This window comes from Terrapene carolina, unplaced genomic scaffold (genome assembly GCF_002925995.2).
Source record: "Terrapene carolina triunguis isolate 2854851 unplaced genomic scaffold, T_m_triunguis-2.0 Scaffold238, whole genome shotgun sequence".
Taxonomy (NCBI): domain Eukaryota; kingdom Metazoa; phylum Chordata; order Testudines; family Emydidae; genus Terrapene; species Terrapene triunguis.
The window spans coordinates 2786710-2796426 of NW_020664589.1; the positions used below are offsets into that span (position 1 = coordinate 2786710).

General features: G+C 46.0%; 1 protein-coding gene across 2 annotated transcripts in view; it reads left to right on the forward strand.

Annotated features, from left to right (window-relative positions):
* Nucleotides 1–9717, forward strand: part of PAPPA (pappalysin 1) — a 227778-nt gene that overhangs the window by 71075 nt on the left and 146986 nt on the right. For both annotated transcript variants that reach the window (XM_024197842.2, XM_024197843.2), the window contains exon 5: nt 5583–5775. In XM_024197842.2, coding sequence (XP_024053610.1) covers nt 5583–5775 — 193 coding nt within the window. The remainder of the gene's footprint in view (nt 1–5582; nt 5776–9717) is intronic.

Sequence of the window (9717 nt, forward strand, 5' to 3'; positions counted from 1 at the left end):
CAGCCTTGGAGATTGTCTCCCCATCCCTTATGGAAACAATGGATGTCAGAGGGATATTCATACCACCTATGTTGCTGGAGGAGCGTGAGATGGATAGATAATCAGACCCTATTCATCCTCCTTGGGGTGTGCTCGAGTACCATTTGCTGGTTGTCTGAGCAAACCGTATGAGTTTGGTTTGGCTCAGGTGTTAGTGCTCTCATCTCTGGGTCACATCGGAAGTTCAAGTCTATATCGTGAATTGGGCTCTGTGCTGACATTGCAGTATAGCATTAGGAGGGAGTGCTGAGCTATTGGAGACCTTATCCTTCAGATAAGACACAGGGGTACGATCCCTGCCCCTCTCCCTTGGAAGTCCAATTGACAGTGAAAAATTCCATGTTGTTTTGTGAAGAAGGTAGGAGATAGCTACTGATGTCTTGACAGCATTCCCTCTTTGATTGGTACTAGGGCCTGATTCTCAGTTGCAGTAAGGCTCTTTTACATCACACTGGCAGGATAAAGGTGTCTTAAAGTGAGTGTAAACTATTACTACGGCTAAGATTTTATCATGGAAGTCACAGAATTTGTGACTTCCAGAGATCTCTGTGACATTTTCACTTCAGCCCCGGGGCAGCGGAACTGGAGCTGTCAGCAGGCAGGTCCCCCCTACAACTCCCAGCTGCTGCAGGGGGTGGGGGGACCCCACAACCCTGGGCCACCACCACAGGCGGCAGGGGGACCCCGCAGCTCCCAGCTGCCATGTGCAGCAGGGACTCCTGCAGCCCCAAGTGACTGCCAGCAGGGGGACCCCGCAACCCCAAGCTGCAGCTGCACGGGCGGCAAGGGGGACCCTGCAGCTCCCAGTCTCGCGGGCAGTGGGGGGGTCCCCATAGCTCCCAGCCGCCATGGACAGACCCCACAGCTCCAAGCTGCTGCCGGTGGCAGGGGGGACCCCGCACTCTCAGCCGTCATGGGTGGGGGAACCCTGGAGCTCCCCAGCATCAGTGGGTGCTGGACCCTCTTCCCTCCCCATTTTCTCATGGTTATTTTTAATAAAAGTCAGGGACAGGTCACGGGCTTCTGTGAATTTTTGGTTATTGCTCACGACCTGTCTATGACTTTTACTAAAAATAACTGTGACAAAACCTTAGCCTTAACTATTACATGTACAGCCACTTTAAGGTGCCTTTGCAGAGAAGGCAGAAACACAGATTGTCCATGCAAAGTGCCATATGAGTGCTAATAGATCTGCAGAGAAGCAAGTGATTAATATCATCCAGGGGCAGAGGCTGAGTTGATTTATAACACAGCTGTAGATATACCCTGGATGCTACCGGATCTAATGGGTGCTGCTGCTTCTCTTATTTTGCCACTCCTGGTTTCAAGGACAAGTATACACACAACGACCTAGCCTTTTAGTACATGCTGTGCACTTCTCATGATTTGGCCTGTATAAAACATTGTCGTTAGGCAGATCTACAGATTACAGCCGGAAACTATTCCTGCCCACTAAATTCCTATGATAATCTCACACCTACGTGTAGATGCCACCTGTTGTTACACTCCTCCCATCAATGTGTTTGTGTGTGTGGACAAGGGTGGAAGATTTGGGGTGGGGCCGGAATGTTTCAACATGCAGAAAGCGCTTCTGTCTGGAGGGAGCCCGCCTCGCCAGCTCTCTCCACAGGTTTGACACAGCCAGGCAGGACACCGAGATATCTATCTGCTAGTGAGAACTAAAGAGGTGCTGGTGTTGTGAACAAAAGCAACTATTTATTCTTGTAAAATTAAGTGAAGCAACACGATAGGCATCTCTAGAGCTCATGCATGAATCTGTTTGCTTTTCTGTTGTTCCCAGTGGAATAAAAATCATATCAGGATATCACATCACTGTAGAAATACCTTTGAAGCCTCTAGGCTGAGGTCATACAGCTCTGAGCGACTGTCTTTCTCTCTTTCTCATATCTATATTGGTCTGTCTATCTTATCTGTTTCTTACTTTGTCTCTATAGGATGTTCCCATACAGGCAATCTCCTATCTCTCTAGAATTCAGGGGATCTAGAAGCAGGAGGGGGGTGATTTGCATTGTCTAGCCTGTCAAACACAGTCATGTTGTCTCCAAGTAAACAAAACATTGCTTCCTTAGGGCCACTCCCGTTGAAGTCAGTAGGAGTTCTGCCTCTGACTTCAATGAGAGCAGAAGTCCTAATGAAGTCTGTTTCATTTCTCTGGTCATTATATCATCTGTGGATTTGTGAGCCTTTCCTGAATGCTACTGACTTTCTCTCGCCCCTCCCCCACCCCCAAAAGAGCAACCTAGGCTGGTGTTTAGAGAGACACTTGAGCTGCAGCACAGACTGCATGTCATCTTCCTCCTCTGCCATTGTTTCCAGGGTTGAGTCCTATCTATATTTTATTGTTCCTTTATGGTGGCTGTTCAAAGCCTTTTGTGCACTTTTGGGCTTCCCTGAGGAATATTTATGGCTTTTACAGGATGTTCATGGATGGACTGTCAATAATTATTGAGGAAATCCAAGGATTAAAGCAGCTCCTTGCATGCACACAGCAGCTTCAAGCTGGCCACTGGGATTTGATCGATATTTACAAACCAACTGCACCTGCCCAGTTTGTTTGTTTCTTTGATGAGGGGAGGTTAGTTACTCTGTGGAATTAGCAAAGGAGATGCATTGGAGAGGATATGATCCTCTAGCCATCCTAGCTGCACTAATTCCTGCAAGGCATCTCCTGGAAGGGTTTGGGGCTGGAACTCGAAGCATTGATTCCAACCAAAGCACCCTCCTTGTGCTGTTGCTGGACAATGAGGTGGAAAGGACCCCACTAAGCCAGCAAGTTCGCTTTTTCTTTAGAACATTTTCATGTTCTCTCATTCCTCTTGTGCTCCACGATGCTCAGAACTGAAGGCATCGTGGCACCTACAAATAAATATAACTAATCCCCAAAATATCAAATAACCAAGCAAGCAACCAAACTGGGCTCAGTAACCCATCACCCACACAAAACCGAATGCACAAGAGCTGTGTAAAATCATTGTTGTTATTTGTATTACAATCATGCCTAAAGGCACCGTCTGAGATTGAAGCCTTGTTATGCTAGGTACAGTCTATACACATAGACTATAGTAAGTAAGGTGACCAGACAGCAAGTGTGAAAAATCGGGACAGGGGGTGAGGGGGTAATAGGAGCCTATATAAGAAAAAGACCCAAAAATCAGGACTGTCCCTATACAATCGGGACATCTGGTCACCCTAATAGTAAGACACAGTCCTTGTTCCCAAGAGCTTTCAATCTAAACAGACGAGGCACAAGCAAGAGCAAGGATAGAGATTAGGGTACTAGTCTGGGAGCTGTAAGATCTTCAGTTCCCTGCTCCACCAGAGACTTCCTCTGGGACCTTGGGCAACTCATTTAGTCTCCCTGTGTATCTGTAAAATGGGGATATATAAATCCCTACCTCTTAGCAGTGTTATGAGGAGGAATACACTAAAATTTGGGGGGGGGGAAACTCAGATACTATCATAACAGGGGCCATGTAAGTACCTACGATAGCTAGATAGATAATTATCTCCATTTATGCATGGGGAAAAGCCAATGAAGCGATTTGCCCAGGGTCACCCTGGAAATCTGTGACAGAGCCAGGCTGTTGCAGAGCTGTTAAAAAAATGGAATGTTCCTGTCACCAGAAATGTCAGCATTTCAAGACGACTTTCCATTCTGATTCCGAACAGTAAGTTGAAATGTCAAAAAATTGTCATGAGATTGAACGTTCTGAAAAGTTTCAAATCAAGGATCAAAATGGCGAATTTTGACATTATTAACGTGCTGAAACGAAATGTTTCCTTCTGAATCGACATTTCAAAATGAAATTTTGATTTTAAGTAGACATTTCAAAACTCAACAGAACTTTTTGTTTGCATTCCCCTTATTGGAAATTTTTTAAAAAAAATCATTGAATGTGATCTTTTCCTGTGAAAAATTTTGATATTTACTGATGGGGGGAAAAAATTCGGTTAAAAAAATTTGACTAGTTCTTTTGAATACAGATTTCCTGAGTGCCAGCTGAGTGTAGAAGCCACAAGAGCATCCTTCATAGATTCACAGAGTTTAAGGCCAAAAAGGACCATTAGATCATCTAGTCTGAACTCCTGTGTATCACAGGGCGTTACATTTCCCCACTTACCCCTGTCGTGAGCCCAGTAACTAGTGTCTGACTAAAGCCCATCTTCCAGAAAGGCATCCAGTCTTGATCTGAAGACATCAAAAGATTTCATAAATGGTCACATGACAAAACCGTGCACCCCCTCTAACTGAGCCTGGTTTTAAACTGTGCTAGGTTCCCGGAAAGAGGGGTGAAATTCATTTCCATGCTCACAACCATCTGCTCACCTCAAACTCTTTCCTACTCAGCTCAACCCATCACTACTGCAGACTCGGGCAGGGCCGGCGCAACCCATTAGGCGACCTAGGCGGTCGCCTAGGGTGCTAACATTTGGGGGGCGGCGACCGCGGCGGCTGGATCTTCGGCCGCCCCGGTCGTCGTCGGTATTTCGGGGGCAGGACCTTCCGCCACCTCTGTCGGGGGTGCCATTTCGGGGGCGGGACCTTCCGCCGCCTCTGTCGGGGGCGGCATTTCGGGGGCGGGACCTTCCGCTGCCTAGGGTGGCAAAAAAGCTGGCGGCGCTCCTGGACTCGGGACCCCCCCCCACTTACTATTGCCAATTGACTTGTGGGTAGTGGCTGTCTCTTCTGCGTCACCTACTGCCTTCTGGGTCTCTGAGGGGTAACAAGTGGCTGATCCCGCATTTTCTACCTTTGGGGAGAGGGGCAATTAGACTCACTTATCCCAGTTATCTTTGGAGAGGCCAGGAAGCAGCTTGACACCCACTCCCTCACTTTCACAGGGGACAGAGGGTGAGAGCGAACCTCCATCTCTTGGTGCAAATGGTTCTGTATTTCCACAGAGGCAGGTAGCTCCCTGCCATACTCCCTTGTTACCACCCTAGGCCTTATGGGGCATCACCTTCCCTGAGGCTTAGTGCAGAGCCAGCAGTGGTGGGAAAGGGAGGACATGGAAGATGAGGATGTGTGGAGAGCCAGTCCAAACAGAAAGGGAGCTAAAGAAGAAACAGAGGCGGGATAAGGAAGGCGTGGGGGAGAGTCGTGCACTGAATTGTGCTTTCGTTCCATTCCCTACTCACATTTCCTTAAAGACAAAATCTTTTTCCACTTTCAGAGATTCAAGTGTAGACCCCGCTCTGACCAGAAGGTGCTGCACTCAGTCTTTCTGGCTCCTTTCATACCTCTATGCATCACTGCCCCCCTTGGGTGACCTTTGGGATCTTCCGGTGTGCCCCAGGCCATAGCAAGAGAGGAGGGCTGTTGTTGTTGGTTTTGTTTTTTTTACTTCTGTTTCCTTTCACCTGTCTCCAGAAGTGATGACTGCACTAATTTGTTCACAGGCCATTAACTCCCGAGAGCAGGGAGAGCCCATCCCGACATCTGCAAGGAGCTTGGGAGCTCACGTTTGCCACATCATAATTCTCTCTTCTCTCTCCTTATCTCTCGCTTTGTTGGTTTTCAGACGACGACTGCACCAATTCCTTCACGCCCAATCAGATGGCAAGAATGCACTGCTACTTGGATCTGGTGTACCAGAGCTGGCAGCCTGTCAAGAAACCCTCTCCCATTGCCATTGCCCCGCAGATCGTGGACCGAACTTCGAACTCCATCACTCTGGAGTGGTTTCCTCCCGTTGACGGTCATTTCTTTGAAAGGTGATCACGAGCTTTGATGTGCTGCAGCACTTAACCTGAAAGAGTCAGGGGAAGGGAGCATGGAAGTAACCAGACGCCCTAGTTCAGGAAAGCAGTTAAGCATGTGCTTAAGTACTGTCCTGAATAGAGATGCTTTCCTGAATTAGAGCTAGAATCAATAGCTTATTGATCTATTTTCACCATCTCTATCAGTCCCTTTGTTCCTTTATTGGTCTGGAGCATTCTCTCTAGGTCCTTTGATTGGGCATTTAAAGAGCAAATCTCCTCCGTATTTTATCTAAAGCAGCGATTCTGGTTTTGCGATCTCTGTTATTGCTGCCCATTCACAAATAGATACTCACAAACAGCCCTATTATCTTCACCTCGGACGGCAAGCCCTTCCTACTCCCGTGTGCAAAACAGGCAGGGCCGGCTCCAGGTTTTCTGCCGCCCCAAGCGGCGGGAAAAAAAAAAGCCGATCAGCAGCACTTCAGCGGCAGTTCAATCGCGCCGCTCCATTCTTCGGCGGAAGAGAGGGACTGAGGGACCCGCCGCCGAATTCCTGCTGAAGTCCCGGACATGCCGCCCCAATAGCGGATGGAGTGCCGCCCCTTTGTATTGGCCGCCCCAAGCACCTGCTTCCTTAGCTGGTGCCTGGAGCCGGCCCTGAAAACAGGGCAAATCCTGCCTGTGCTTCCTTGCTTCAGAGCTCAGATCCTGGGTCTGCAATTCCACTATGCAAGAGGGCAGCAGTGTTTGAGAGAGCACACCCCCTCTGCTGTGCACAGTAGCAGAGCAGGTGGAAATGGAGCAAGGGCAGAGCCGGAAGATCCTTGCTCCTCTCTGCTCTGCAACATTACAAAATGACCAGTAGGGCTACTTCAGCCAATAGCCTTTGCAGAACATCTCAGCAGCCACACTACCGCCGGGAGGGTGGATTCTTTTCCCCACCCCACAGAACAATTAGTCAGTGCGCAGACCAGCTGCTCAGGCTTGTAAGTGGCATGCATGATTTGGCCCTATACGCCTGAAGTGTGCATCTTGCTATATATATATATATCAAGTAGAACTTGTATAGAAGAGGGCGTGTGCATATGCAGCTAGCTGTATGTCGTCAGTACAGAACCAAGATTAGTGCAATGTCGTGGCTGATCCTTTCAACACGTAACAGTCAGGCAGTTCATAGTTACAGCAAGCATGACTCAGCCCTCCACAGCTCCCTACTTGCCCAAGCCATCTTTCCTGTCTACACTTCTATTTTTGGCCATGGAGCGTCCCACTGCTGGAGCCTTTCCCCGCTGCAGGTAAAGACCAGCAACAGGGAAAAGCTTTGGCAGCTCCCCATTGCCAGCACCTTCCCGCTACAGCAGTGGGGGAAGGTCCTGTCAGCTCCTCGCTGCTGGAGCCCTTCTTCTCCGCAGGGAAAGACTCCAGCAGTGGGGAAAGGCTCTGGCGGGGGGGAGGCAGCGGGGAAAGGACGAGCCTTTCACTGACCCAGGTAGCTACAGGCTGCAGCATGGACGCAGCTTGCTTTTCACTGCGGTGGGTAGCTACAAATACCCACTGACAGAAGTGGTGTGTAGTGTAGACGTAGCCTCAAAGTGTATGCCATTAAAATAGATTTATATGCAGATTGGCTGAGTGGTGGTAGCCATGGGAAGCCTAACTGAACTTCCTCCCATGTTTACAGACTCAGTCTTAGCATTACTGTAACCATGCCAAAATAATACAATGCCAAATGCTGGGACTGGACAACAGGAGACGGATCACCTGTTCTGTTCATTCCCTCTGAAGCATCTGGCACTGGCCACTGTCAGAGACACGATACTAGGTTAGATGGACCATTGGTTTGACCCAATGTGGCCATTCTTTTGTAATAACCTACTTTGTTTGCATTGAATTTCCATGTGTTTTGGTTTTTTTTTATAAAAGAGAAAACTTTATTGAACTCCCATTGGAACCAATGCAATCTGCAGTGTATGAGACTGAATGTGCAGCATTCCAGATACAAGCATATCAGTACATGAATATCTATCTCAACACTCATAATTATTTAAAGGAGAGCACCTTGAAATATGGGGCATTCACAGGATGTAATTCCCAACTCCCCTGTGTAAAGCATCAGTACAAGAACTGTGCACCATTTAAGACACTCTATTTTGTGGCTATAAGTGGTGTATAGGGATGGTTCTGACCCTCTGTGCAGAGAGAGTGAATTTCACCCTTTCTGCATGGTAATGCAGGAAATGTCATACCAGATCAGATCACTATCTGATCCAGCGGGTTTTAGCTCATATTTATTTTGCTTGTAGTTTTGCAAACTCTCCATTACTTTAATTGTAGTTTTGCAGCAAGACAAACTGCTTTGACAATGTACTTCTGAAAATGTATAGGATCTTATATGAATCATTGAGAATTCTCAGGCAGTTTTAGTCTATATTCATCATGAAAAGGGTAAATTAAGCTTCCCCAATATGCATTTAATTTAGATTTCATAAAGAAGTTATTGTATGTTAAATAAATACCATCTGACTGTTAAAAACATATTGATACAGGATTAATTGTTATGTAACAAAATATATCTCTATTGCATATTTCTTAAACTTCATCAGTATGTTTTTAATAACTCATAGCTTGTTGGTGCTTAAATGATACATAATGGATAGCCTGTTAGTCTAGAAAGTCATAACAAAGTTATCATATATTAAATAAATACTGATTTCTGAGAAACATATTTTGGGGCTTGACATTTATGTGATCAATATTACTATAGATAGTTAAAGAGACATTGTCAAGTAGCTTAGGTCCAATTTTTCATCTTTTAAAAGTTTCCCACCCTAATATAAAGAGAAGTGTTTCTGTGCCCTTTTTAAAAAATAGATTTAGCTACAATCTTTTTTTTTCTTAAAAGTAAATACTACTTCTTATATGTTGAGTAAACCAAACACAATTGTGCCCAATCCTACACCTGCTTACAAATATGCTTAACTTTAAGTACCAAAGATGAGCCTGTGTAAGCATTTGCAGGTTCTGAGCCATAGTGAAAGAGAACTAGGAGGTGAAGCTGGTCATAGTCTCATCTGTGTGGGAAAAGGCTGTCATGAAGGGCTTTTTTCTCACAGCATAAATCATGGGCCAAATCTTGCTTCCTTTGCTGAAATCAGTAGAGCATTCACTTCAGTTGGACTACTCATGTAAATTTCAGGAGACTGATTCTCCTCTGCTATGCACCTTGGGCCCACTGAGGCCCCTTTTACATTGCTCTGGCAGTGAGCGTAAATATAATTTATGCTCACCTTAAGTCCCCCTTACACCGTCAGAGCAGTATAAGGTGGCCTCAGTATAAATGAGAATCAGGCCCATAAAACCTAGCCATCTATTATCAAAGAACAGAGGGCATGTTATGCTGCTGTACTGGAGGCCATTAGGTCTCATAAGCTTGGTGAGACACAAAGCATGACACCAAGGGCCAAGTACCCTCGGTGTCTTTTAGGATAAATTTTAGTGTAAATTCATATTGCCATCTCTTGTGATTTTGTCACAAGTCTTGCAATAGTCATTGTTTTTCTTAAAGGCCTAGCTTCTGGAGTCAGGTGATTACATGAGAATCTTAGCTTTCATTTTAAAAAAGGTATGTTTCTTTCCCTCGTAGTTGCAGAGAAAAGCTTGAAAATGTGATCCCTAAAGGCTCAAAAACAGAAGGAAAATAAAAAGAACCAGAAACGGATTAATCTAATTATTTGGGGAGCCTTGATCTGTGATTTTTAGAAAGCTTTGAGTTGGCGACACCGTGTTCTTATTTTTCTGTAATATATGTGGAGAGGAGAGGGTTATTTATTGATAACAAATGGCCAGTGCACCATCCGAAGAAGTGGGCTGTAGCCCACGAAAGCTTATGCCCAAATAAATTTGTTAGTCTCTAAGGTGCCACAAGTACTCCTGTTCTTTTTGTGGATACAGACT